The sequence below is a fragment of the Otolemur garnettii genome, unplaced genomic scaffold (genome assembly GCF_000181295.1).
Source record: "Otolemur garnettii isolate 467f Iridium unplaced genomic scaffold, OtoGar3 scaffold00211, whole genome shotgun sequence".
Classification (NCBI taxonomy): Eukaryota; Metazoa; Chordata; class Mammalia; order Primates; family Galagidae; genus Otolemur; species Otolemur garnettii.
In genome coordinates, this window is record NW_003852606.1 from 1,972,959 (window position 1) to 1,998,798 (window position 25,840).

General features: G+C 53.7%; 4 protein-coding genes across 9 annotated transcripts in view; 3 read left to right on the forward strand and 1 right to left on the reverse strand.

The window, feature by feature from the left end:
- Positions 1–1,537: 1,537 nt before the first annotated feature.
- CA11 (carbonic anhydrase 11) lies at positions 1,538–7,397 on the forward strand. The gene is made up of 9 exons (XM_003801519.3): positions 1,538–2,297; positions 2,387–2,461; positions 3,166–3,308; positions 5,246–5,431; positions 5,618–5,713; positions 5,874–5,946; positions 6,035–6,189; positions 6,447–6,612; positions 7,268–7,397. The coding sequence occupies exons 1-9, from the start codon at positions 2,231–2,233 to the stop codon at positions 7,291–7,293; spliced, it is 987 nt and encodes a 328-aa protein (XP_003801567.1). The 5' UTR covers positions 1,538–2,230; the 3' UTR covers positions 7,294–7,397.
- A 305-nt stretch (positions 7,398–7,702) lies between these two features.
- Positions 7,703–13,407, forward strand: DBP (D-box binding PAR bZIP transcription factor). Of its 2 annotated transcripts, none has more exons than XM_003801520.3 (4): positions 7,703–8,554; positions 9,418–9,828; positions 11,249–11,460; positions 12,936–13,407. In XM_003801520.3, the coding sequence occupies exons 1-4, from the start codon at positions 8,416–8,418 to the stop codon at positions 13,149–13,151; spliced, it is 978 nt and encodes a 325-aa protein (XP_003801568.1). In that variant the 5' UTR covers positions 7,703–8,415; the 3' UTR covers positions 13,152–13,407. The 2 variants fall into 2 exon arrangements, with proteins under 2 accessions (XP_003801568.1, XP_012667987.1); XM_012812533.2 differs by having other exon boundaries at positions 9,418–9,714.
- Positions 13,408–13,548: 141 nt separating this feature from the next.
- SPHK2 (sphingosine kinase 2) lies at positions 13,549–23,627 on the reverse strand. 5 transcript variants are annotated; one of them, XM_023507865.1, is made up of 7 exons: positions 23,485–23,627; positions 21,760–21,912; positions 17,919–18,390; positions 16,908–17,057; positions 16,700–16,794; positions 16,496–16,611; positions 13,549–15,291 (listed from the first exon to the last, which is right to left on the reverse strand). In XM_023507865.1, exons 3-7 carry the CDS (start codon positions 18,319–18,321, stop codon positions 14,211–14,213), a joined length of 1,845 nt encoding a protein of 614 aa, XP_023363633.1. In that variant the 5' UTR covers positions 18,322–18,390; positions 21,760–21,912; positions 23,485–23,627; the 3' UTR covers positions 13,549–14,210. The 5 variants fall into 5 exon arrangements, with proteins under 5 accessions (XP_023363633.1, XP_023363632.1, XP_003801569.1 ...); XM_023507864.1 differs by lacking the exons at positions 21,760–21,912; positions 23,485–23,627 and adding an exon at positions 19,740–19,862; XM_003801521.3 differs by lacking the exons at positions 21,760–21,912; positions 23,485–23,627 and adding an exon at positions 19,182–19,474.
- A 200-nt stretch (positions 23,628–23,827) lies between these two features.
- RPL18 (ribosomal protein L18) overlaps positions 23,828–25,840 on the forward strand; it is a 3,803-nt gene continuing 1,790 nt past the window's right edge. Inside the window, exons 1-4 of the mRNA XM_003801522.3 lie at positions 23,828–23,896; positions 24,796–24,882; positions 25,234–25,341; positions 25,739–25,837. Coding sequence (XP_003801570.1) covers positions 23,894–23,896; positions 24,796–24,882; positions 25,234–25,341; positions 25,739–25,837 — 297 coding nt within the window. The 5' untranslated portion in view covers positions 23,828–23,893. The remainder of the gene's footprint in view (positions 23,897–24,795; positions 24,883–25,233; positions 25,342–25,738; positions 25,838–25,840) is intronic.

Here is a 25,840-nt window from a genome sequence, read left to right on the forward strand (position 1 = left end):
TTTTTTTTTTTTTTTTTGAGACACTCTGTCACCCTGGGTAGAGTGTTATATCATCATAGCTCACAGCAATCTCAAACTCTTGGCCTTGAGCAATCCTCTGAGCAGGAGCAAACTCAGCCTCCTGAGTAGCTGGGACTACAGGCACCTGTAGTGATTTTAAAATAAGTCCCCAAATTCTCTGATATTCCTCCCTTCAAGTGAGGGAGCCTAATATCTTTCATTCTGAGCATGAGTTAGACTTTGGGCTCACTTCTAATGAACGGCATTAAAAAAAAAAGTGTGACTTCTGGAGATAAAGTCTTAGAAGGCTTTGGATGACTACAGCTCTGGCCCAACAATTTCACTGTACTCTCCTGAGAGATCAGAGCCACCCATTTAGGCCACTCCTAAATTCCTAACCCTTGGACACTTAGGACAATACACTTTTTGTTTGTTTGTTTTAAGCCACTAAGTTTAGAGTAATTTGTTATGCAACTGACAACTAATACATACCTTTCTGTATGCTCTGTGTCTCTCTCCATTTCTGATTCCCTCTAGATGTCTCTGTCTTTTCCATCTCTAGTCTTTGATTGTCCATTCTAACTCTCTATCTCTGAATGCGTCTCTTTCTGATTGCTTTCTGGTCTCTCCCATTATGTTGGTTGGTCTGTTTCTGGGCTTCTTTCCCTCTCTCCCGGTCTCTATCTCTGTCCATCTGTTCCTTTCTGTTGAACTGTCTTTCTCTGCATGAGTGTCTCTATTTATAGATGGATTCCTGTCTCTCTAACTCTATGTGTGTTTATGTCTCTATTTCTCTCTGCCTGTATTGCTGTATGGGTGTCTCTTTCTATGTCTCTCTCTGTATTTGGATGTCTTTCTCACCACCACCTCCCCTTTGGACTGGTAGGTCTCTCCCTGATTCTCTCTGCCTCCAAGTACGCGTCTTTGTATCTATCCGGCTGTATGTCTCTGTATCTCATTCTCTATCTTTACCTGTATCATTCATTCACTCTCTCTTCCCCACCCTCCTGCCTGGCATCTTGCTCTCGCATTTCTAACCTGCTGTGTCCCTCCGCCATGTCTCTCTCATCTATCTCAGGCCTTCCCTTCCCTTCCCCAACCTCCGCAGATGTCGATCCTCACCTCTGGCTCTCGCCTCAGTTCTCCCGAGTCCCGCTCCCAGCTTCTCTGTCTACCTCGCCAGGTCTCTGCCTCCCCCTCCCGGTCATCGGTCCGCACTGCACCCCAGTCTCCCCGGGGATCCCCCGCCTCCCCGCCCAGTTAAGGCAGCTCCTGGCAGAGGACAGAGTGGGGTTCTGGGCTGGGGCTGCAGGCGCTCTATCGGCTCCAACCTGGGTCCTCGCGAGCGGGGGAAGCCCAGATCCTCCGAGGCCAGCCGCCCTAAACACAGAGACTACCGAAGACTCTCCTGGCTCCACCTTAAGTGCCCCCCCTCCCTTCTGCGGAGGACGGGAACACCCACTTCCCGGCCCCAGGTGTCCGGGCCACCCCCGCCCAGCGCGGCCCCGGCGCCGCTAGAAGCTGGGGACCAGCCATCCGCCCTAGCGCACTCCCACCACCAGGCCGAGGAGTTTGCGCTGCTGCGAGATCCCCTCCCTCCCGCCCCCTACAACACAACAAAATTAAACACCAAGAGAAAGAAGAGGGAGGGGGAAGAGGGAGGAAGGGACCAGAGAGAAGGGAGAGACAGAGAAACTGAGAGAGGAGGCAGGAAAGGAGGAGGTGGAGAGAGCGCGAAGCTGGAGACCGACAGAGTGGGAGGGCGGGAGGAGGTGAAGAAGGAGAGAGGGGAGAACCAAGAGGCAGGAGCTGGGAAGGGCGAGAAGGAGGAGGAGGAGAGAGATGCGGGATGGAGACCCGGAGTTAGGTGGCTTGGGAGATCTTAGTGAAAAGAGAACGAAGAGGGGAGTGTGGGTTAGAAACCAAGAGGTAGTCTTAGGGGAAGCAGAAGGCAGGGAGTAGGAAGATCAGGAGGTAGAGGGAGGCTGGAGGGTTCCAGGAAAGGAGGCGAGGAAAAGGGAAAGGCACGGAGAGAAGGGAGAGGGGAGAGGAGTGGGCTTGGAGGGGGTCTCAGGCCCCGCTGCCTTCGCATTTGGAGAACTGGGACTCCCTGCGGGGAGTAGAGGAAGGCTAGAAGTCCTGGAGGGACAAGTTCCCAGGACCAGGGGGCAGAAGAGCTGAGGAAGGGGCACAGGGCTTTGGGAAGGGGTCCCTCGGAGGCCTCTTAGGGATGGGGGCTGCAGCTGGTCTGACCGCCCCTCGAGCGCTGGTACTCTGGGCCGCACTGGGGGCGGCAGGTAAGACCTGGGTTTTCGGGAAGGAGCCCCTGAGGGAGGGGGTGAGGGTGGGGTGCCAAGGAGAAGGATTCAGGCTGCTGTCTTCCCAGCTCACATCGGACCAGCACCTGACCCGGAGGACTGGTGGAGCTACAAGGATAATCTCCAGGGAAACTTCGTGCCAGGTGCAGCCAAGGCGGAGACCCAGCAGTCCTGCCCTCAGGCACCCCCTTCAGACCCAGGAGTCTGGATCCCCAGCCCCCTCCTCCTCCCAGGACCAAAAGTCCCAACCCCCTCCTCCCTCCCTCAGAAGTCGGGACAGCCTCTCAACCCCAGGGGCTCACCATGGGACATTATACATGCGCATTTCAAGTAGTGAGTGGGAGTGAGTGGAAGGAAAGACAGTGTGGGGGTGGAGATTATGTGGTGTGTGTATGTGCAGAGAGAGGCAGGTCCTGGCTCCTGCTGGGAACCAGAGCCTTGGTGGCCCGGTCCCCCACCTTGTCCAGCCCTCCCTTGCAATTCCTCCCCCCAATACATTCATTATCCAGCTGTGGGACAAGGGAGACTGGAAGAACTACAAATCCCATGGGGTGCTGGAGCTGGCAGGCAGTAGATGGGTAGTGTAGCAGACCTGAGGCCTGCTGGGAGTTGTAGTTCTTTGCACAATGACTTAAGATGGGTGGTTGGATCAAAGAGGCTTGGAGATGTAGGTCTTAGGAAAACTATTCTAAGATTATTCTAGGACTCAGGATTCTAGATCCCAGCCCCCTCACCTTGTAGACCTTGGAATCCAGGTCTCCAGATCCTCCTCCCAAGATCCCAGCCCAACTCAACAGATCCCAGCTTTGGGATCCAATCCTTATTTCTGACTCACCCCTGTCCTCAGGACCTCCCTTCTGGGGCCTGGTGAATGCAGCCTGGAGTCTGTGTGCCGTGGGGAAGCGCCAGAGCCCTGTGGATGTGGAGCTGAAACGGGTCCTTTATGACCCCTTTCTGCCCCCACTAAGACTCAGCACTGGAGGAGAGAAGGTAAGGGGCCTGAAGGGAGGAGCTGCTGAGTCCACTGGGGGTGGATACTAGTGGGGTCAGGGCATGGGGTGTTGGGGTGGGAGGTCAGCCACAAGAAAGGAGGGGGATACCTATTGGGTGGAGAGAAGGCTCATTACATTCTAAAATGGATTACCTGTTCTTTCCTTCCCAAACATGGCTCCCTAGTATTCCCATCTCCCATGCAGTTTTAAAAACCTGATAAGCCCTCTAATCCTCCTAACAACTCTATAGACTAGGTACTATTATTGTCCTTATTTTGTGGATGTAGAAACCAAAGCACAGAGAAGTTAAGTCACTTGCCAGATCACGTAGCTAGCATGCCAGTGCTGGGAATTAAACCCGACAGTGTGGTCCCAGCAGCATGCTGGGACTCACTTTGCAATATTATTTCTTAAAGAGCTGGCAGCACCCTTCAGCCAAAAGCCTCAAAGCCATTCCTAGTCCCATCCCCTCCTTCACCGCCATTTCCTTACTGCTAAATGTTATTCAGATCCTTTCACTTCTTACCCTTTCCACTGTCCCCACTCTCATCCATGCCACCATCATCTCCCACCTGGACTGGTGACATTGCCTCCTTGCTAATCTGCTTCTCTGCTTCCTGCAATCAATTCTCCACCCCACAGCTATAGAGATGTTTAAAATGCACGCCAGAGCAAATCACTTTCCTGCTCCAAACACTTCTATTAGATTAAGTAATAATAGCTCTTACTATGTGTTTGACACTCTGTCAAATGTGGTATTTATTTATTGCTTATTTAAATAAAAATTCAAAACAAGACCCTACACCATCTAGCCCCCATTACCATTCTCTCCTTTCTTCACTGGACTCTGCTTTTTGCACTTGCTTTTGCATTTGCTTTTCCTTCTTCCTGGAATACCCTTCTCCCAGTTCTTTTGCAACTAACCCCTGCTTATTCTTCAAGTCTCCATTCAAATGTCATCTCCTTAGAGAAGCTTTTCCTGACCACCCCCATCTAAGCTGAGTTCCTTATTACACTTTCTCAGAGCTCCCAGTTCCTCCCAGCATGAATGCAGGATGTAATTAATTAAGCAGTTTTTTGTTTTGTTTTGTTTTGTTTTTCGTAGAGACAGGTTATCACTTTATCGTGTCACACAGCTCACAGCAACCTCCAACTCCTGGGCTTAGGCGATTCTCTTGCCTCAGCCTCCTGAGTAGCTGGGACCACAGGCACCCACCACAATGCCCAGCTATTTTTTGTTGCAGTTTGGCTGGGACTGGCTTTGAACCTGCCACCCTCAGTATATGGGGCCAGAGCTTTACCCACTGAGCCACAGGGACCGCCCAATTAAGTAGTTTCTTATGTGATTCCCTATTTACTGTCTTTCCCCCATAAGAACATAAGCTTCATGAGTCCCAGGATTTTTGTCTACATGTTTATTGCTTTATTTTGCCATCTATGGGACATAGTAGCAGCTCAGTTGGTATTTGTTAATTAAATGGATTCCCCCAATCTTGGGCACCTAAATGGACCAGCACAGAGCCTGGAAAATGGTGCTCGAACTGTGCTAAATGAGTAAATGACTATTGGCACTCAGAAAATGTAGAAGCAGGCTCAGCGCCTGTGGCTCAAGCAGCTACGGCGCCATCCACATACACCTAAGGTGGCGGGTTCGAATCCAGCCCGGCCTGCCAAACAACAATAATGGCTGCAACCAAAAAATAGCCGGGCGTTGTGGCGGGCGTCTGTGGTCCCAGCTACTTGGGAGGCTAAGGCAGGAGACTCGCTTGAGCCCAGTAGTTGGAGGTTGCTGTGAGCAGTGAAGCCATGGCACTCTACCCAGGGGGACAGCTTGAGGCTCTGTCTCAAAAAAAAAAACAAAAAACGTAGGAGCAGGAAATGAAAGGGAAAGATCTTTACTCTGTGTCCCCTTGACAGCTCATGTCTCTTCCACAGCTGCGGGGAACCCTGTACAACACTGGCCGCCATGTCTCCTTCCTGCCTGCGCCCCGGCCTGTGGTCAATGTATCTGGCGGTCCCCTCCTTTATAGCCACCGGCTCAGTGAACTGCGGCTGCTGTTTGGAACTCGAGATGGAGCTGGCTCTGAACACCAGATCAACCACCAGGGATTCTCTGCTGAGGTGGTGGCCTCTACCTTGAGTCACCCCAGTTCCTCCTACCTCACTCTCTTCTTGATACCTCACCATTCTCCACCACAGAACTGACCTCTCACCCTAAGAACTAATCCTCAACCTGCCTTGGCCCCTAAAACTAGTCATTCTCTCCTCTCCTGCTGTAGGACTCCCACTCTCTGTGCTTCCCCCCAGGTGCAGCTCATTCACTTCAACCAGGAACTCTATGGGAATCTCAGTGCCGCTTCCCGGGGCCCCAATGGTCTGGCCATTCTCAGCCTCTTTGTCAATGTGAGCAGAGGCAAGATTCTGAGGGAGAGAGGAGCCTGGGGCCTGAGATTCAGGATCTGAAGGAAGAGAGGGGCTGGGAGGCTGGGTGGCCCAGACTCCTGGGTCCTGGGGGAGGAGGGGATTGAAAGCTCTTGCCTCTTCACTTCGCACCTTCACACAGGTGGCTGGTAGCTCAAACCCATTCCTCAGTCGCCTCCTTAACCGTGACACTATCACCCGAATCTCGTACAAGAGTAAGTTCCTAGTGTGCTGGGGGAGGGGAACACATGAGGGGACTTCAAGAGGGACACCCCTCTTTACTCTGGCCTGATAATCCCACAGATGATGCCTACTTTCTTCAAGACCTGAGCCTGGAGCTCCTATTCCCCGAATCCTTCGGCTTCATCACCTATCAGGGTTCTCTCAGCACCCCGCCCTGCTCAGAGACTGTCACTTGGATCCTCATTGACCGGCCCCTTAATATCACCTCCCTCCAGGTGACCACCTGTCCGCACTCCCCTCCTCCAGGCCTGAGTACTTCGTTCCCTCTCTGGCCAGTGTATTCTCTTGCCTTGCCTACCCTCTTCTCATTGACTAGGAACAGGGAGGGAGGCAAGAGGGACAGGCAACCCTTGGAGTGGGGTGTGGCTGAAACAGGCCCCGCCCACCCGCCCCCAAAGGCGGGATTATCTGCGTGACGTCACCAGGACCATTCATTATTCACTCCGAGTTTCCCACCCTCTTTCCTCCGCAGATGCACTCCCTAAGACTCCTGAGCCAGAATCCTCCGTCCCAGATCTTCCAGAGCCTCAGCGGCAACGGTCGGCCCCTGCAGCCCTTGGCCCACAGGGCACTGAGGGGCAACAGGGACCCCCGGCACCCCGAAAGGCGCTGCCGAGGCCCTAACTACCGCCTGCATGGTATGGTCCAGTCTCCACACCCTTCACGTCTTGGTCTAACTTGTTTCTGTGTGTCCCCATGGTGTGTCAATATAATACAGACCCACCCCGCTTTCTATATTGTCTATAGAGCTCTTAACTCCCTTCTTCTCCCTCCTCCTTACATCTCAACGTGGTGCAGTCCACATCTGTGCCAAAGACCTTTGCTCGTCCATGATTTGTCTTTCCTCTTCACTGCTTTGTAACTTGGTATATAACCGGAACATGCTAGTTTCCTAGTGGTACAATTTCTACTAGTTTAGTTCTGTCCTTCAGAATGGTACAGTCTGGATACCCTCGTTTCCCTGTGGTACAACCCTGTGCTGTTCCATGGACTGACCACAGCCGACCTCCCCTTACTGAGAACCTACAATCCGTTTCTCTCCCCTATTGCTTCTCTGTGGTTCAGCCCAATGAGCCAACTGGCTTCTAAAGATGGTATAGCCCAGCAACCCCATTCCACTCTCCGTTGCCTCTGAATGGTTCAGGATCTGACTATTTCCTCCAGCTTCCCAACCTGGTACTTTCGGGAATCCCCTTAACAAGCACCCTGTCGCAGCTCAGCCCACGCCCACGCATGCTTTTTGCATGGTCCATTCTGTACTAACTCCCCTTACTCGTGTCCTCTGTCTTACAGTGGATGGTGCCCCCCATGGTCGCTGAGAGACCCCATCGAGGATTGCGCCCTCCCCTCTCAAGCCTCCCTGCAAGGGGCGGGCAGTCACCCCCAAAAACAAAGCTATTAAAGGGACACGATACTTATGTTTCTCAGTGGTCTGATTCTAGGCGCGGTGGGGACACACTTGAGTATTAAAAAACATCGGTGTTTTTTAAACAACTAATCTCCCTCTTTCTGTTTCCATCATCTACGATTTTTTTGCTTCCTGCTTCCCAAAACAATCATTTGGACAGCGGCTCCTTTAAGCCGCACCGCTCATCCCAATCCCCTCCCCCCTCCGCAATCAGGCAGCACGCGCAGAGCCATGTGCTTCCCCCTGCCGCCTGCCTCATTGGGCCAATCTGGGTCACGGTCCCGCCCCCAGCACCGCCTCCCATTGGGCCTATGTAGGTCAGTGTCCCGCCTCCCTCCAAAAGGCAAAGCAACTTCACGCGCTGAGCGACGCTAGAGCCCTCCCGGGCTTTGGCGAATCCAGCGGCTTCATTGGCTGAGCTTCTCAAGGAGTCAAGACACGATTGGCCCGTGCTTGCAGCCGGAGGGAGGCACGCGGCTGGGGTGCATGCCCCACCAAACGGGCGGGGCAGCGCGGGCACGGGCTGGGGTTGGGAGGAGGGGCGCGAGCTGTGGCGTCCGGTGTTTTGGTTTGGATTTTTTTTTCCGCGAAATAAGTTTGCTTTGGCCACGCCTCAAGGCTCCTCCTGCCCCTTCCTCCTCCCCTCCGCACACACCTCTTGGTGCAGATTGCAAAGCGTCTTTCGAGAGCTGCAGATTTTGCAAGAGCCAAGCAGGCTCGCCCACCTTGTAGAGGAAGCGCCTTGTGTCCCCTTGCATCCTCGGTTGCAAAGAGCCGGCCGCTTGATTTGGTCACCCACTCGCCCAGACTGCATGATCTCCTGGGACCCTTGTGAGTTGCACGTTTCTGCACCGGGGGCCGCAAATCCCCGTCACTCTTAGGATTTGCAGCGTTCTGGATACTGGAGGCTTGCAAGCTACGCTCGCCCGTCCCTGGGTAGACACTCGCCCAAATCACTGGAGTGCGCCGGTGACCGGCAGGCCAGCCCTTCGCTTCTCCATGAGCCCGTGAGTCTGGGGGCAAGTGCCCGGCGATGGCGCGGCCTGTGAGCGACAGGACCCCGGCCCCCCTGCTGCTGGGCGGCCCGACCGGGGCCCCTCCTGGCGGGGGAGCGCTGCTTGGGCTGCGAAGCCTTCTGCAGGGGACCAGCAAGCCCAAAGAGCCAGCCAGCTGTGAGTTCTAGCCCTCACTTCACCCAATACAGGCATCCACTTCCTTAGAGATTCAAGTGTTGAGGGGGGGAGCGTCCACCTTCCCAACCTTTAGCTACTCAGTTACTGAGGTGTTTAGGCCCTCAGATTCCTGAGCATCCAGAAAGCGTTGGGCCACCTCTCAAGCCAAAGTGCCAGCTCGCAAGCCCGTCCATCCCGAGGACCCAGAAACTCTGGTCCCCAGCGTCCTCCTTCCTGAGGCTACGGGAGTCTAGGCCCTAGTCCCCTCTTCCCTTTGGTCTGAGAGTGTGGACCCCTGGGGTCCAGAGAGAAGGGAGGGGGTGTGTCAGATGCTCACCGTGGTGACTTGGGCTTGGGCGGGACCTCATGAGTCACGTGGAGTCTAGGGTTAAGGAATGTGCCCCAGGAAGAGCCCCTTACAGTTAGGTGGTGAGGAGAAAGGGATGCACTGCGCAGGGGGCGGGGTGTGTGGTAATTACAGAGGAGTTAAAGAGCTGTCATTTTTTTCTCTCACCTACCCAACCCTCCACCTACCCTGTCTCCTGGTTCTGAACTTCCATTCCTGTTTCTCTGGGTCGCTGTCTGTGTTTCTATACCTTCCCGGGCCTCTGTTCCCATCTCTGTGAATCTGCCCTCTTCTCTGAGTTTCTGTCTACCTGTCTCTGGCGCCCCCGTTTCTGTTCTTTCCTTCTGGGTCCCTTTCTCTCTCTGGGGTCTCTTCCCTCCGACCCCTGGCCCCTGTTTCCTCTTTCTCTGGATCTCCGCCATATGGGTCTCTATGCCCCTTTCTCCCGTGACTCCGACTCGGGGTCTCTTCTCCGTCTCTATCTCCTCTACCCGACCCCCTCTTTCCTGGACCGCAGGTCTCCTGAAGGAAAAGGAGCGCAAGGCGGCTCTGCCAGCAGCCACAGTCCCGGGGCCGAGCCTGGAGACCGTAGGCCCGACAGATGCTCCAGCTGGGGCAGTGGTGGGCGGCGGGTCCCCACGGGGGCGTCCAGGGACTGTGCCTGGCCCGGGCCTGTTGGCGCCGCTGCTGTGGGAGCGCACGCTGCCGTTCGGCGACGTGGAGTACATGGACCTGGACGCCTTCCTCCTGGAGCATGGGCTCCCGCCCAGCCCACCGCCTCCCGGTGGCCCGTCGCCGGAGCCCTCGCCCGCGCGTACGCCCGCACCTTCCCCAGGGCCAGGCTCCTGCGACTCAGCTTCCCCCCGCTCCTCGCCTGGGCACGCCCCCGCCCGGGCTGCCCTAGGGGCCGCCAGCGGCCACCGCGCAGGTGCGGTGAAGGGGCGGGGCTTAGTGCCAAGGGGGCGGGGCTGTGCGATGCTAGGGTCTGGGACCGTGGGACGCTGGCTGCTGGCCTTATTCCCAGTCTCCTTGACCGATGTCTTGGGAGGGACCTTGTAGTCTTGTGTCCTCTAATGGATCAGGGACTTGGTGCCCTGGATCCATAGAGAGACTTGGACCCCCAAATTCTAGGAAGTCTGCCCAATGAATATAAATTGTGTGGATTTTTCTGTGGAACGCGGGAACAAAGAAAGGGTCCGGATACTAGTGGAGCCGGGACTGCAAACTAGAAAAAAGGGAGTTATTTACTGAGTGGACCGGGCTCTAGAATCTGGGGCCAGAATCGGTGGAAATGGGATAGCACAAGAATTGCTAGGCCCTTTACAGGGGCTAAGTCGAGGATTGGTCACAGACTTCTGTTTACCCAGGACGTAGGGGACTGTACTGGCAGCTCCAGTGTTCGGTGATACTGCCCCAAGTCCCAGGATCTTGATGCTAGGGCCTGCAGTTAGGGCGAGGGCCACGATTCTTACATTCCTGGGAAAGGAGGGCCCTGAGATCCCAGATCGTGGCATCCTCGTGGCTAGACCTTTAGGAGCCGAAGCTCAACCAGAGAGCAGGGGGTCGGGATCCTTTGGAGGTTGAGAGGTTGGAGCTAAGACACCGGAAGAAACAGGAGTAAAGGTCTTCCCCTTGGAGCACATTGGGGTTTCCAGGGATGGACTAACAGGTCTGGGATTCCAGGCCCACCTGCCCTTCTTGCGGCTTCAGGGCAGAACCAGGGCCCACCCCTTCCCGTCGGCACATTCCCGCGCCACGTGAGTCCTCCCGTCCTTCTCCTGTGCTTCGCGCACGCGCCGTCACGCGCGAGGGGGCGGGGCCTGGGGAACGTGAGGGCGCCCGTGGGGAGGAGGGGGAGGGCGGAAGGGGGCAAGGAAAGCAGGCGTCGGCACGTGACTCAGCCCTGAACCTGTGTCCTCAGCTGGCCCCTGCTAGCTCTCGCTTAAAGGCACAGGCGCCTCCTTCGGAACCAGTCTTATGGAACCTCCGAGCCCTTTCCGCTTCTCTTCCCTAACCCTTCAAATCCAGTACTCTTAGAGTCTAATTCTTTCAATGCGGTAGATTCTTTTCTTTGGACAGCCTCAGGTCTGATTTATGTGTTGTGTAGAGAAAGTCTGTTATGACCGGGTCTCAGTTTTCCTGTTTGTAAATGTAGAGTTGCCTCCATGATGTCTAAGCATCTTTATGGCTTAGGGAACCTTCATTTTGGGGGAGGTTAATCCCTTGTAGTCTTTATGCTAGGTTCTACAAGGACCATCCATGGGCAAATATAATACCTGGGCAGAGGGTACGTTCTGGGAGCCCTCTTCCCAAAATAAATACTCAGCTTACATATTTGTTTCCTCAAGGCTTAACCTCTCGGGACACACCCAGTCCTGTGGACCCAGACACGGTGGAGGTGCTGATGACCTTTGAACCCGATCCAGCAGATCTTGCCCTGTCAAGCATTCCTGGCCATGAGACCTTTGACCCTCGTAGACATCGCTTCTCAGAGGAGGAACTTAAGCCCCAGCCAATCATGAAGAAGGCAAGGAAAATCCAGGTGCCAGAGGAGCAGAAGGTGAGCACCACCAGATGTGGGACACTGGCTTGGTCAGAGGCAGGTTCCACAGCTAGTAATGGCCTTTATTCACAGTCAGGTCTGGGCTTCTCACTAGGATTAGCTCTCAGCCTCTCCTGACCCAGCCAAGGATTAGTCCTCATTGGCCATGGGGGAAGGGGTTTGGGTCTGAGATTTATGAAGCCAGGATTATTTGGGATACAGACTTAACCAGCCTGACTATGGTTGTGCAGGCTCAGAGCTTCTCTTATGACTTGGACCCAGAACTTCAAATGGGGAAGGCCTTAGGCTCCATATCAGACTGTGGACCATCTCTCTTTAGCAGCCAGCCCGGCTGTGCCTGGGCCTTTGAACTCGGACTTGGTTCATCTGTCTAGTGTTTGTATCTGCCTAGGATGCACACTTTGCCAGCCTTGCTGGGCCTTGTTTCCTGGGCCTGGACTTCTCACTGGCAGAAGGCTTCATTCACCATTAGCAGTCAGTGCCACATTCTGACCTGAGACGTTTTGGGCAATCACTGCATCTTTGTAGCATTCTGATTTTGCCATTGCCGGAGTCTTCCCCAGCAAGCTATCCCTCAGCTTCTTTTGCAAGACTTTGCTGTGCCCTTGTGCAAGACATAAGAACTTGAAGCCGCTAGGACTGGCCTGTAAGCAAAATCTAGATCAGTGGTTTCCTCTGCTATAGGGCCCTGTTACTAGGGACTGGATTTGCCCTAACGAACAGGTACTAGACTTGAATTAAATGTGGGAGAAGGGAGTGTCACTGTGAGCTGGGTGGTCCTTTTTACTAAGGAATAACCAAATTCCAGGATTGGAGGAACATAGGTATAATCCTCTAGTAAGGTTTTGGGACAGTCCTCTTTGCTAAGAGATAACTCTTCTTTCAACCAGGTTCTGTTAGGGAGGAGGCACTTTTCTGGCCTCAGTTCAAGACCAAGCAGGTCAGAGACTGGCCATAGTTATTAGGACCACTTAGACTTCACTTTTGTTTGCTGAGGAAGGATGAGGTTGCCTTGGCAACCAGGTCAAAAGGGTCCCAACTCTGGGAAGATTTTATGGGACATCAAACCCCATCACTTAGAGGACCTAAGCTTTCCTTAACAACTAGGATCTGGAAAGGTAATGATGCATAGGGCAGTGCTTTTCACTGGGAGAAGCTCTCAGACTGTGAAGGCCTTGTTACCAGGAAACAAGCATCCTTGGCAACCAGGAGCTAATTGCAGGCCTTTTGTCAAATGCAGAGGGCCTGGGTCTGCTTGAAGACTTGAAGCCCAGTTGCTGGGAGTAGGGTTTATCTCATGCCTTAGCTGTTTCAAGGGCCCTGCAGGGGAGACCTTGGGTACTCATACCAGCAGAGACCATTATCCTTTAGGCCCCCCGCTGGGCAAGAATCAGCCCTGAGGGTCTGTTAGAAACTACTGTTCCCTTTCACTCTTGCTGAGGCCTGGGTCCCTTTCATTTCTCCACCCCTAGGACGAAAAGTATTGGAGCCGGCGGTACAAGAACAATGAAGCAGCCAAGAGGTCCCGCGATGCCCGGCGGCTCAAGGAGAACCAGATATCCGTGCGGGCGGCCTTCCTGGAGAAGGAGAACGCCCTGCTGCGGCAAGAGGTGGTAGCTGTGCGCCAGGAGCTGTCCCACTACCGCGCTGTGCTGTCGCGCTACCAGGCCCAGCACGGGGCCCTGTGAGGGTGACCCCCACCCCTATCTGGTGGAAGTCTTCTCCACCTCTCTGACTAGTTCCCTAACCCTGTTCCCTCTGCCCTGTGCCCCAGGGACGTGATGCAGATAAAATACATTTATATTTTTAAGAAAAAGCAAGCCTCCCCCCCTCCCTCGTGGGGGTGGGGAGGGTATCTGTGTGCCCCCGGCACGTGGGGGAGCCCATCCTCCCACGCCTCCGTTAACACGTTAACGACCCTGAATAAATCTTGAGAACCCCAGAGCCAGTTGTTGTGGAGGCGGCGGCAGCTCCCTGGCCCCAGTTCAACGCCAGCAGGTCTTACTGGCTATAGCCCGAGGGCAGATCTGAGCTGCTTCCATAGAAGGCAGGAGCTGCCGTCGTGTGGAGAAAGCGTAGAAGGTCTGGGAGGAATGAAGCGACTGTCTTTATTGCATAGACCTTTTCAATTGCTTTTTAGATTGGGAATTGAGGACGCACGTGAGACAGAACAGGGGATGTGAATTTTCTAACCCTCACTCGCGGAGGAGGAACATTAGTGCAAATCCGAACGCCGGCCCCAGGGAACCTGCCCTTTCTGGGCTGATCGGCCAGTTAAGTGGAGGCACGGGAGTGGACAGGCCGAGACCCGGGCCCTGACTGGCCAGTTAACTAAGGCCTACCCTTAGGCTCGTACATTCCAGGCACCGTCAATGGGCAACACGTAAGATAGGCTCCGCCCTCAGCCGCCCGGGCTTCTATCCATCTGGTTGCTAGGGTCTGAATTAACTCCACCCACTAAGGGCGGCCAAATCTTTGAACGCCAGGCCCCACCCTCCTAGTCAGGCACTACTCTTGGGATGAGGCCATTTACATCTAACCTTGATGACACCAACCCATGAAATTCAGACCACCCTCCAGCATCACATCCAGTAACCTGAGGGCGGGTGCAATCCTGAGATAGGGCGAGAGCCCTTGCACAAGGGAACCACTATCCCAAATTTGGCAGCCTGGCCTAAGCCCCCAGCGCAGGCTCTGCTCTCCTGGAATGTAGGCCCGCCTCTGGCGGGCCCCAAGTTTGATTAGGTTCAGGGCTCCCGCTCAAGACAACCAGGAGGCCCAGTGAGCAGTGTACCGAGGCCAGGATGCATCTGCGCCTGCAGTGGCCCATACTCCACCTGCTCCCCGTCCACTGTAAGCACACCGCGAGGGGTGAGCGGCTCGAGGCGGAAGGCACGGGCTGCAGCGTAGCCCAGCTGCGGACAGCCCATGGTGAAGTGGCTACCACGCTCCATGGCCAGGAAAAGGCGCAGTAATGTGGCCCGTGAGATGCCACTTCGCACCCAACACAGATGCACCAGGCCATCGTCAAAACGTGCGTGGGGAGCCGCTACTAGGTCTGCGCCCAGGTGGCTAGGGGATATGGCCAGCATGAGCACAAAGTCTCCTTCCAGGGTCACCCAGTTTTGGGGCAGCGGAGTGCCCAGTGGAGGCAGCAAGTGGTCGGGTGGGCCCCAGGTAGAGACTGCTACTGGGGCATCAGGGTTGGGAGGCGGGAGGCCAGAAGATGGGGGGGTTTCTGGAGGATCTTTGTTAATAGGTGAGAGTAGAGCTGCCTTGGGTGAGGACAGCAGAGGATCTGGGGACAGTGGAGCATCCCCAGCCCCACCCCAGTCCCCAGCTAGCTCTGGGCCCCCACCATTGAGGGACAGGATGGGCAGGGGTTCAGGAGAGTCAGGGGAAGCTAGGGCAGGCTGAGGCAGGGGCAGGGGCAGGTCAGAAACTGAGCGATGCAGGGGTGAGTGGGCCACAGGTGGGGCTGAGTCTGGGGCCAGGGTCAGCTCTGACTTGGCTCGGGGCAGGCCATGGGTGGAGGTGGGTGAGGCAGGCTCCCCAGTGGCAGGGAGATAGGAGAGGCGTCCACGGTAGGTATGCAGGGTGGCAAGGCCCAGCACTGTGCCCAGTGTGAAACGGGCACTACCTAGGGCCCTGAAGCGCTCGCTTTGGATATCCACATCAGATACGAAGCCCCAGGCCACAGACAGGAAGGAGAAACAGCGGGAGCCTGAGGCCAGTGTCACGGAGAGCAGGTCCAGTGGGTGGCCACCACCCCGGCAGAGCAGCAGTGAGCAATTGAGCAGCAAGTCGAGACCCAGGGCTGGCTCAAACCTTCACAGCCAGAAAAGGATGGACACCGTGGAAAAGAGCAGATGGGATTTGGTGAGAGCAGAACACAGGGCAGGAGAAAGACATAGGCAGGGGAGAAACAGGCAGAGACCAGGGAGGCCTGGGCCCTGAGCCTACCACAGCTGTCTGGTCCCCTCCAGGTAGACTCTTTTTACTGGGCTAGACTCCCTGTCAGTTCTTTTTTTTTTTGAGATGGAGCCTCACTATGTGGCCCTCAGTAGAGTTCCATGACATCGTAGCTCACAGAAACCTCAAACTCTTAGGCTCAAGCGATTCTCTTGCCTCAGCCTCCTGAGTAGCTGGGACTACAGGTGCCCACCACAACACCTGGCTATTTTTAGAGATGAGGTCCCACTCTGGCTCAGGCTGGTCTCAAACCTGTGAGTTCGGGCAATCCACCTGCCTTGGCCTCCTAAAGTGCTAGGATTACAGGTGTGAGCCACTGCGCCCAGCCTCCCTGATAGTTCGTTCATTCCATAAGCACTGAGTGCTTTCTGTGTACTAGGCTCAGTTCTAGATTCTAGGGCAGTGGTTTTCAACTGGTGTGCTGTGAAAATTGTTATGAAGATCATTAAGTAAATTATTTTTGAAAGAAGTTCAAAGCACAGTAAGTATATTCCTTTTACTTTTTTTTTTGAGACAGAGCCTCAAGCTGTCACCCTGGGTAGAGTGCCTTGGCATCACAGCTCACAGCAACCTCCAACTCCTGGGCTCAAGCGAGTCTCATGCCTCAGCCTCCCAAGTACCTGGGACCACAGGTGCCTGCCACAACGCCCGGCTATTTTTTGGTTGCAGCCGTCATTGCTGTTTGTCGGGCCCGGGCTGGATTCGAACCCGCCACCTTAGGTGTATGTGGCTGGCGCCTTAGTCACTTGAACCATACGTGCTGAGCCACCTTTTACTTTTTTTTGATTAACATAAATTAAGTGTGCCACGAAAGTTTAACTGTAGGTTCAAGTGTGCCGTGACACAAAAAAGGTTGAAAAACACTGCTCTAGGGATACAGCTGGACATAAGCCAGCTAAAAATGCCCAGGAGCTGTGGGGGCATCCCACAGCCAAACTGGCTTACTTGACTGACAGTGGCTTTGGCTGAGGGAGAGAGATAGGAGGTCTCTGTTACTCCAGAAGGGTTCACCCCTCCCTTGTAGTATCCTCAGCCTCTCCAGCAAGAGCATCCAACTTACCCCCCACGCTGGTTCACTGCTCCGGCCAGCGCATTGCCTGAGCCACAAGGGAGAATACCAACAGGCATCTTCACAGCCTCTTCCCAGTCGGGGCGATCTAGGAGCCCGTTCAGCACCTAGAGTTGGGAGAGACCAGCTACCTGGGTCCTGGTCCCAGGCTAGACAGTCCCCCCAGAGCTCACAGCTAGGGTTCTCCTGCTGTACCTCATAGAGCAGCCCATCTCCTGAGACCGTGACAATGCCATCCCACTCACTCAGGCACAGTCCCTGGACCAGCTCCCGGGCGTGGTTCTGTCGTTCTAATATGGGAAACCAGGCAGTTAAGCATGCTGTCCCACCCACCACTCTGCTCTCCTGGGACTCAGGAGTCCTAACCCCAGCCCCTTACCTCCCATCCTGACACGGCCCTTACCTGTCTGTATGAGGTTGAAAGATAGTCCAGCTTCAGAAATCATGGGCAGCACGTGGTTCCTACACCACTGCCAGGCCAGGCCCCGCCCCCCAGCCGGATTGACCAGCAGGAGCAATCGAGGTGGCCTCGGCAGAAGCTCAGGAGTGATCTCTGCAGAGAGAGGGTACAGTCTACATAGGCCAGAAACCTAGCCCCTCACCTTGGAAACAGTCCCTTCAAACAGCCCCTAATGGAATTGGTGGAGGGCTGGTATCTGGAGTATACTGGGACTTTCCCTCTCCTTGCCCTCACCTGGCTGGCCAGACCCAGGTATACAGCCCCCCCCCCAACCCGCCGCCGCCCAGGTGCTAAGACAAAGGCAGAGCTTGGGTGTGAAACCAAATGCCCTCTGGACCTATGTGTGGGACGAAGGCACAGAAGCTGTGGCTCCCACTTTCCTCACCCAAACACCTGTTAGCCATGGTCAGGTTACTTTGGGGTGGGAGGTTCCCTCACTGTTACCATCTGTCTGTTAGGGGGCCCTAGGAAGCCAGCAGGTCCTTGGAGTACCAAAGAGGTCTCCCTAGAGCCAACTGAGGACCCTGGAGGCAGAAGGCTCTATCTGAAAGCCTTCTCTGACCTTCTACAGGCTGGATTAGAGCCCCCTTGTGGTTCCTGAGATGCCCTAGGAGACCTCTGTTGTACCTATCTCTCTGGGTGGGTGCTTGATCATGTCTCAGCTTGCTGCTCTCACCAGCCTGGGAGCTGACTCACCTGTAGTCAAGACTCACAGAAAGGGGTAGGGGACAGAGACAGAAATCTAGCCAGAGCAGCAGATATGAATCATTTTCTCTGACTGTGTTTTTGTTCCTTCTGTAGCCCATCCCTGTGTATGTATCACTCTTTCATAGACCCAGAGAAACATATCACACAGACAGACACACAGGAAAATAGAGACAGATATGTCCATAGAGGGAGTTATGCAGAGATAGCAAGGTGGCTCTAGGACAGAACAGTTGCCCAGAACCTCACCCCCATCCCCAGGCAGCGGCAGTCCTCGGAGCAGACATGTGAGGGCAATGGCCCAGCGCTGGGCCTCAGCTCGATTCTCTTCATAAGTGGCTGCCCCATCTGCCTGGAAGGTGCGGGTGGCTCTGCGCCGGCCCCCACGCCGGCCCCGAGGGTAGGTGTAGATGCAGAAGTAGGCTGCTGAGTCTGAGGGGCTGCGGCTTCGCAGGGTGCAGCAGCCTGAGACCTCAGCCAGTGGGACCAGGCCACCACGAGGCCGGGCTTCAGGTTTTGGACGCAGCCGCTGTATGTGCAGGGCCTGTGATGTGAGAGTGAGGGCGAAGCGTGGGCCACGGGCTGGGTAGGAGCCAAACTCGCCATGTAGGAGCGGAGTGATGGCAGACAATGGCGGTGGTGGCGGGGCCATGGCCTCAGCCTTGTCCAGGGTGCTCCTAGGCCTGTGGCCCCAGCTCCCAGTCAGCTCCTGGTCCGGCCTCTGTGGGAAGGTAGGAGGGCAGGGGTCAGAGTTCAGGACCCCCATGGTGAGTGTAGGAGGGGAAGGGCCTGTGGAGAGGAGACAATGAGGGGGAGGTGGCAGGTGAGACAGCAACACCAAAGACAGACAGGCCCAGACAAGTGTGGGGAGAGCCTGAGGATGCAGGGCAGAGATGAGCTGGGCAGGAAGGCCAACATCCTGAAGGGCCCAGAGACCCAGGAATCTAAATGTTCATTTATTCTCCAAATAAGTATTTACTTCCCTCTATGTGCAATTGTAATGCTAGTGGCCCTGCAAACACAGCAGGGAACAAAACAGACAACAATCCCTGCCTTCATGGGGTTTATATTCGAATCAGAAAACAGAAAAACAAGATAAAGGAGTAAAATATACAGTGTGGTAAATTTTCTTTGGAGAAAATTAAGGCACAGGAGGAGGACTGGATGATGGAGACCTAAGCAGAGATAGATATGCAACCACTGAGACACCACATATGGAATCACCTCCAGGTGTAGTGAACAGGTTACACACAAACAAAAGAGGGGAAGGTCTGACAGCCAGAGAAACACTGGGAGAAGACAAACAGCTGGGATAAGAAGATACTTGAGAATAAGAGTTTCTCACCCCAGAGAGAAACTTAACAGAAGAAGAGCAGGGAGGAGAGGCAGGAAGTAGGAATGCAGACAGCTAGAGAAAACGGATGTGACACAGAGGGACTAAGGGGTCAGAGAGGAGCTACATGCAAGCACCTGCAACGGATAGGGGCCAAGAGCTGGTCCCTGAGCACTGACCTGGGTGTCTGGCCGCCTGCTCTCCAGGGAGGGGGTGGGAGCTGGGACTGAGGTCCCTTCCCCAAAGGCTCTCCCCTGCCCTCTGCCCAGCTTCTGCCTCCTCCTTTCTGCTCACCTTTGTTCCTCACTGCCCCGCCCAGCTAACTACCAACTCCTGCCCCTTACCTTCCCCAGGCCCAGAACAGCCCAAACACACCCCCATCTGTGGACTCGCCTTCCAGAATTACCTCTGCCCCCTGTCCTGGGCAGCTCCTGCAAGCCCAGGGTGTCTGCTCCACCCCCTGACTTGCACTGGCTCCCTCAAATCAGACTCAAGCACCGAGCCCTATATGTCCTCCAGTCCTGGGCCTGGGTTTGTCCCTGGGTATCCGAGGTCTGAGCCTGGGTCTCCATCCATTGGTCCCCAATCCAAACGCCTGAGTCTTTGTGCCTGGGTCCCTCGGTCCCGAGCCTCCATTGCCACTCTATTTCCAGAACCCAGTCCCAGGCCTGGAATTCCATCCCTCGATCCCTCAATCCCAGTTCTCGTTTTCCATTTCCATCTCCCACCCGTGGTACCCCAGTCCCAGGTCTGCGTCTCTGCTCCTCTCGGTCCCTTAGTCTTCCGACTCTGGTCCCTGTACCGACCCCCGCACCCGCCTCACACGCCAGGTCCTCCTCCAGGAAGCCCCTCAAGTCCGCACCAACCGCCCCCATTACACCCAGGGGTGGGGGGAGGGTGTGCATCCACTCAGCCAATGGCCGTGCGATCGGCCTGAGTCACACCAATAAGAGCACAAGGGGGTTGGGCCAGCCAAATCGCGAGCTTGGCGCAGGGGCCTGCAGCGAAAGAGCCGGCAACTGGGCGGGGCATCGCACTCAGTGACACTGGGCGCCATCGTAGGTTAGGGCAGACACGCAGCAGAGGAGGCATCGCAACCCCGAAGGCAGCGTTATTTCCACCATCTTTGTTGAGGGCATGTGGTTCCGACCCATCCATTGTGTTCAAAAAAGAAAAGAGGTGTGGGGGAGGAGGTCCTTAACTGCAGAGGCAGAGATCCTACCACAAAGGCCCAGAGACATGCAAGGGTACTAAAGGTACAGATTAAATAAGAGAGTTGGGGTCAGGGGAGAAAAAAAGAAGTGCTTATTTTTCAGGCAGTTACAGAATCAGAAAGACACAAAGAAAAGAAGATATACAGTCAAAAAGACCAAAATAGTGGGATTGAAAATGTGCAAGGTAAAGACACAGAAAACCCAGAAAATGACAGACATAGAGACAGATGGAGAAAGACACTTCTGTAATGAAAATAAGGAAGGAGAGACTCATTAATTCACAAGCTCAAACCAGAGTGGAGACAGCATGAGATAAACATCTGCCCAGTGAATGACCCCATCACATGACAAGTCTGAGACACAAAGAGAGAGACCTCTAGGTTAAACGTAAGGGAGGGAGAAAATGTTGGAAGCCCAGAGGTTGAGAGGAACTGAGACAAAGAGAAAGTGAAGATGTTGACAGATACACAGAGGCAAAGACACAGTGAAATTTAAATAAAGTAAGGTAAATGGCTTGGCACCTGTAGCTCAGCAGCTAGAACGCCAGCCACATACACTGGGTTCGAACCCTGCCCTGGCCTGCCAAACAACAACAACTACAAAAAAAAAATTAGCCGGCAAGTGTCGGGTGCCTATAGTCCCACCTACTTGGGAATCTGAGGCAAGAGAATTGCATAAGCCCAAGAGTTTGAGGTTGCTGTGAGCCATGATGCCACAGCATTCTACCGAGGGCAACACAGTGAGACTGTCTCAAAAAAAAAAAAAAAAGAAAAGAAAAGAAAGTAAGGTAAAGATCTAGGAAGGCTGGCTGCAGTGGCTCATGCCTGTAATCAGCACTTTGGGAGGCTGAGGCAGGCGGATTGCCTGAGCTCAGGAGTTCAAGACTACGCTACGCAAGAGCAAGACCCCAGTGTTTAAAAAATAGCCTGGTGTTGTGGTGGGTGCCTGTAGTCCCAGCTACTTGGGAGGATGAGGCAAGAGGATTGCTGGAGGTCAAGAGTTTGAGTTGCTATGGAGCTATAACTCCACAGCACTCTATTGTCTAGGGTGACAAAGTGAGACTCTGTCTCAAAAAAAAAAAAAAAAGATATATAAGGAAACCTAGAAACAGAATTGCAGAGAGAGAAGGAGTCACTAGAGACAAATGTGGGGAAAAGTTCACTTATTGCCAAACAGCATAACTTGCATACAACCCAAGTAGCAACAGCATCAGATAATATGTGCCAAAGAATGATGCAGGGAAAAATGGGGACACACCACCTGAGCTTGGGACCCTGGAAGAAAAAAGGCAGAGACACTCACCAAAAAGGCTAAGACTCAAACACAGAAACGAAATCAGAGATGAGGGAATGGGAAGGAGGAGGTGGAAAAGAAGGGGACCTCTAGGCTAGAAAGACTATGACCCCTGGGAAGCCCCTGAATTCTTTACCTCAGCTACCCTGTCTGCAAAATAGAGAGACAAGATCTGAGATCACAGATAGAATGCCTCAGATAAAAGGTATTCCCACAGTCTCATGATCTTGGCTTTCAAATGGACACTTACCTAGTCCTGCTGTTCCTCTCCTTCAAGGTTTCCATTCATTTGTTGGCTCTTTGCTCTGCTACATCAGCAGGATTGTAGCCCCTGGATCTTATGCCATAGGAGGGTGGCACAGGCAAGGAGTTAGGCCTTGCTGTCTAGGCCTGGCCTTCGTCTCTGTGAAGGAGAGGTAAATACATAGGAGTATTGAAAGCCAACTGCAGGAGATCCTGACAGGCTTAATGTGCCTGAGGATCAAGAGGCAATGACTTCCCTGAGAAAGAAAAAGACAAGAGAGCTACTTCACTGCCCCATCCAGTCCATCTGGTTGCACCCAATAAGTGCTTGTTTTTGTTTGTTTGGGTTTTTTTTTTCCTGAGACAGTCACACTGTTGCCCGGGTTAAAGTACCATGGCATCATAGCTCACAGCAACCTCAAACTCCTAGGCTGAAGCAATCCTCTGGCCTCAGTCTCCTGAGTAGCTGGGACTACAGGTGTAAGCCATCACACCTGGCTAATTTTTCTATTTTTAGTACAGACACAGTCTCCCTCTTGCTCCTGCTGGTCTGGAACTCCTGAGCTCAAGCAATCTACCTACCTCAGCTGCCCGGAGTGTTAGGATTACAGGTGTGAGCCACTGCAACTGGCCTCCATTAAGCGCTATTAACAAGAGTGAGGGCTAATTTTTATCAAGTACTTATTATGTGCAAAACACTGACCCAAGCATTTTTATTAACTTACATAATCCTGGAAAACACCCTACATGCCAGGCATATTTTTTTTTTTAAGACAGTCTTATTTTGTCACCCAGCTAGAGTGCCATGGCCTCAGCCTAGCTCACAGCAACCTCAAACTCTTGTGCTCAAGCAATCCTTCTGCCTCAGCCTCTAGAGTAGCTGGGACTACAGGCTCACACCAGCATGCCAGGCTAATTTTTCTAATTTTAGTAGAAACGGGGTCTGGATTTGCTCAGGCTGGTCTCATACCCCTGGTTCAAGCAATCCTCCTGCTATAGCCTCCCAAAGTCCTAGGATTACAGGCATGAGCCACCAGCCTGGCTGCCAGACCTATTATTATCACCCCCCTTTTGTGGATAAGAAAAGGCCCAAGGTCACAGCATAGTTAAATAGCAGGATTTGAATATGGTTGCAGCCTTGCAAGGCTATATCTTACTATCTCTCTATGTCTCTGCTTCTACTCGGGTCTCTATCCCTCACCTCTTTCTAAAGCTCCTTCCCACCCCCTGGGCCTCCATTTCCCCTATCCACTGGGTCTCCATTCTTCCTCCTCTCATAAACGTCTCTCTCCCTCTAGGTCTGTCTTCCCTTCTCTTTCAGGAGCTGTTTATCCATTCTCCCCTCTACTCCATCTCCCCAGGAGGGCTTTAGTGTGCCTTCTCTGAGCTACAATACCATGCACATCCCTCACACCAAAACTGCTGGGCCAGTTGAAACTCTCTGGCTGGAAAAGGCAGCCCACCGATGAAGGAGGCTGAGGAGGGGCCAAGGAGGAGTCATCTGGGTATAGGAGAAAAAAAATGAACCAAAAAGGTGGAAACACAGGGTGCTATAAAATGAACTGCAGCAAGATGGTCTCGGGCTAGACCTCAAGAAGGACTTCCGAAGCCTGGGCTGCGCCTAGAAAGTGAAGCGCGAGATAAGGCAGAGGTGAACCTGATAAGGAAACGCTCATGTGGGGTCAAAAGTATTCCCAGGCCCGGACTAGCGCGGCCAGCTCCGCCTCCTCACCTCCAATACTCGGCCAGCCGGGTCCTCCAGCAGCCACCGAGAGACTGTCGGGGTCGGGCAGAGCGTCACCCCGCGACGAGTCCTCCTAGCTCCACGCATCTCTGTCGCTCCCAAATCCCTTTCTTCCGGAAAGCTATAGAGAATAGGTACTGGATAGGGCCAGAGAGGCCCCTGACGTACTGGCCCTTCCCTCTTTGCGCTTCTTCCTCTTTGGTGGTTTCTCCGCCTTATTTTGCTTTCGCCTATCTAGCCAGTCCTCCAATTCATCACAGAGAAGCCCCCCCCCCTAGTGGTAGAGCGCCGTGTCGCGCTCATGTGACGTCACCACAGCGACCAGCTCTGTAGGTTTTCCCCGCCCATTTCAACTTCTTTCTCTCTTTCCGGACCTGGCTGAGAGGGTGTCGCCATCATGGTGAGCTAGCTTTATGGCTTTCGGGTTCTGGCCATCCGCCACCATCCGCCGTGGTCTCGAGCTGGGACCATGCCGGAAGGAGACAAGGGTTCCGTGAATGTCCGAAGGAGTCAGCTCCCGAAGTGGGGGGCTACTCTGGGAGCCCAGAGACCAGGGATGGGTCCGAGTTAGCCTCTGGTTCTTCCTGTAATGTTATAATCATCTGGGAGGCTGAGTGATATGATTGGGGGGTCACAAAGGAAGTGGTTGAGCCAGGATTCGTCCCCAGATGGTTGGCTCCGCAGCCATTCTTGACAACTTGCCTTTGCTGCCGGCGCTCAGACCTGTCACTTCTTAGTCTGGAAAGTTGGATTCTTGGGGGCATGATCTAGAGTTAAATACTCGGGGTTTTAGAGCCAGGCGGGCCTGTGAGTATCAGATCTCGACCCACTTGTGTTTATGATTTCACGAAGGAAGTAGTAATCTTCTCTTAGAGGTTTGTGAGCTTAGAAAGAAATAGTAGAAAGTGCTCAGCTGTTAATACTACACAATCTAAAAAACTTAAGTTACTTAGAAAATGAGGGTGAGAATCATGGGCTTCTCAACGTTAAAGTGGAGATAACAAACTGTCTGTATTGTTCGCTTATAAATATTTGTTGGCATTATTTAATACAGCTACTTCATTAAAGTGTTTGAGGGTACTGTGTGCCATGTGCAGAAATACTTTGCATGTATCCCCCCTTTCCATGGATGGATCATTCGTGGTCCAAGGTCTCCCAGTGGTGGATCTGGGATTAGAGCTGGTGTGTCAAGAGTTTGGGGCCCAGCTCAGTCTTGGAGATAAGTAGTAATTGTGACCATTTGTGGGGTAATTGGCCTGATTCAAAATTGCATCTGTGGTTACCCTTTCATCCTTGCAGGGAGTCGATATTCGCCACAACAAGGACCGAAAGGTTCGTCGCAAGGAGCCTAAGAGCCAGGACATTTACCTAAGGCTGTTGGTCAAGGTGAGTTTGGGGCTTCAGGTGTTTAGATAGGATCACCCCAGATCTGTGACTCAGATTCTCCATTCAGTGTTGGTACCAGTCTTTTCTTAGGGGCCTGCAGGGCAGGCTTCCACGTCTGGTCTGTTCCAGAGTGCCAGTGTTTTTAGCTTCTAGGCTATATACAAATGGGGAGCGGGCTTTGTAGTCCTTGACCAGGAAAGACTTGGCCCACAAATACTCTCCCTTGAGTTCCTTGGGATGGGGAGAAAGTGATAAACCTTGTAGTCCCCAAACCGTGTTTGCCCTTCAATTACAAAGTTGTAAGGGGAATGGGCTGTCCCAGGTTCTCCTTACTTTTCCTTTCCTTTCCAGTTGTACAGGTTTCTGGCCAGACGAACTAACTCTACCTTCAACCAGGTTGTGCTAAAGAGGTTGTTTATGAGTCGCACCAATCGGCCACCACTGTCTCTTTCCCGGATGGTAAGTGGCAGGTGCAGGCAGCATAGGAGGACCTGGGGAGCCAGTGGGCCTTCTCTGTCTGGAAGGGAGGGGATAGACTTAGAGCACTGCAGTAACAATCTGAGTGTCTGCTGGATCCTGGGCCAGGAGGTGGGAGTGGTCGCAGTGGCTTCATGAGACTGCTTTAAGGCTTCAAGGCATGCAAGAGGAGTTTTACATGTTAAAAGCCTTTTATAGGTAATATATGTTGAACAGTCTGTGCTTGCATTTTATAATCTGGAGATTTTCCCAAGCTAGTCCTGAGATAAGGCCTGTTGTAGTTTGAGGGATGTGAGTGTGTTTAGCCTATTTAGGGGATACAACTATCCTGGTTTGGGGGCATTTATGTGCATCCTCCTCTGTCCCCCCCCCCCCCAAGATCCGGAAGATGAAACTTCCTGGCCGGGAAAACAAAACAGCTGTGGTTGTGGGGACCATAACTGATGATGTGCGGGTTCAGGAAGTGCCCAAACTGAAGGTG

Coding starts and splice junctions, on each gene's coding strand:
- CA11 (XM_003801519.3), top strand. CDS start 2,231: ATGGGGGCTGCAGCTGGTCTGACCGCCCCTCGAGCGCTGGTACTCTGG. Junction 5,714..5,873: donor TTCTCAGCCTCTTTGTCAAT/GTGAGCAGAGGC, acceptor ACCTTCACACAG/GTGGCTGGTAGCTCAAACCC. Junction 6,613..7,267: donor CCCTAACTACCGCCTGCATG/GTATGGTCCAGT, acceptor TCTGTCTTACAG/TGGATGGTGCCCCCCATGGT.
- DBP (XM_003801520.3), top strand. CDS start 8,416: ATGGCGCGGCCTGTGAGCGACAGGACCCCGGCCCCCCTGCTGCTGGGC. Junction 8,555..9,417: donor GCCCAAAGAGCCAGCCAGCT/GTGAGTTCTAGC, acceptor CCTGGACCGCAG/GTCTCCTGAAGGAAAAGGAG. Junction 11,461..12,935: donor AGGTGCCAGAGGAGCAGAAG/GTGAGCACCACC, acceptor CTCCACCCCTAG/GACGAAAAGTATTGGAGCCG.
- SPHK2 (XM_012812530.2), bottom strand. CDS start 18,435: ATGGGGGTCCTGAACTCTGACCCCTGCCCTCCTACCTTCCCACAGAGG. Junction 17,058..17,918: donor GCCGCTGCCTGGGGATGGGG/GTGAGGTTCTGG, acceptor CTCTCTCTGCAG/AGATCACTCCTGAGCTTCTG. Junction 15,292..16,495: donor GCAGTGAACCAGCGTGGGGG/GTAAGTTGGATG, acceptor CTGGCTGTGAAG/GTTTGAGCCAGCCCTGGGTC.